Consider the following 1030-nt stretch of genomic DNA (forward strand, 5'->3'; position numbering starts at 1 on the left):
GCACGCATCACCCAGACGAAGCCTTTCACTCACACCGGAGTGGACTATTGTGGTCCATTCTCCATCAAAGAAAAAAGACATCGCAACCTCAAAAAACTGAAAATTTGGGTTTGCATTTTCGTATGTTTCACCACCAAAGCAGTGCATATCGAGCTGGTCAACGATTTGACCAGTGAAGAATTTTTGGCTACCCTCAGCCGATTCATCTCCAGACATCCATCTTGCAGAGTCCTACATTCAGACAATGCAACAACATTCATCGGTGCCTATAAAGAAATGAAGGAACTGTACGCTCTTCTCAACGATGAGAAGCACAGTGACTTCATTAATCAACATCTCGCTGAACAGGGTATTGAATGGAAGTTCATTCCCCCTGTCTCTCCTCACTGCGGTGGCATCTGGGAAGCTGCCGTCAAATCTTGCAAGCACCACATGAAGAGGGTCATCGGAAACGAGTTGTTAACTTATCAACAGCTCAATACACTGTGCATCAAAATTGAAGGAATCCTCAATTCCCGACCTCTAACTCCATTATCATCGGACCCCAACGACTTCACCGCACTCACACCTGCTCACTTCCTGCATGGAGACATCAGCACTGATCTCCCTGCGCCAGATTGGACAGAGACACCCAGCAATCGTCTCTCCTACTGGCAACACCTGGAGAAAATTAAACAACACTTCTGGAACCGATGGCACAGAGAATACCTCTCTGAGCTCAACGTTCGTCACAAATGGACGTCAGGACATCATGACATCAGCATTGGATCGCTGGTGCTCCTACGTGATGACAATCTACCTCCACTCAAATGGCGCCTGGGTCGCGTCATTGAAACCTATCCATCAGACGACAACATCATCAGAAAGGTCAAGGTTCGAACCTCTACTGGAGAAGTAGATCGAAATGTTCGACGCTTGGCACCACTGCCCATAGACCACAACTCCAATGAGTAATTGATCGCGCAGCTCTCAATGGGGGAGTATGTTGCGTGTCAAAACGCGAAATTACTATTTTTTATGAAAAAGGTTA

The 1030-nt window shown here is 46.7% G+C and overlaps 1 protein-coding gene across 1 annotated transcript; it reads left to right on the forward strand.

Annotated features, from left to right (window-relative positions):
* The first annotated feature begins 276 nt into the window (after positions 1–276).
* Positions 277–954, forward strand: LOC107047000. Its single transcript, XM_015269727.1, has one exon. The coding sequence runs from the start codon at positions 277–279 to the stop codon at positions 952–954; it is 678 nt and encodes a 225-aa protein (XP_015125213.1).
* Positions 955–1030: the final 76 nt, after the last annotated feature.

The sequence above is a fragment of the Diachasma alloeum genome, unplaced genomic scaffold (assembly GCF_001412515.2).
Source record: "Diachasma alloeum isolate Michigan unplaced genomic scaffold, Dall2.0 Dall_scaffold_12574, whole genome shotgun sequence".
Classification (NCBI taxonomy): Eukaryota; Metazoa; Arthropoda; class Insecta; order Hymenoptera; family Braconidae; genus Diachasma; species Diachasma alloeum.

Coding starts and splice junctions, on each gene's coding strand:
- LOC107047000 (XM_015269727.1), top strand. CDS start 277: ATGAAGGAACTGTACGCTCTTCTCAACGATGAGAAGCACAGTGACTTC.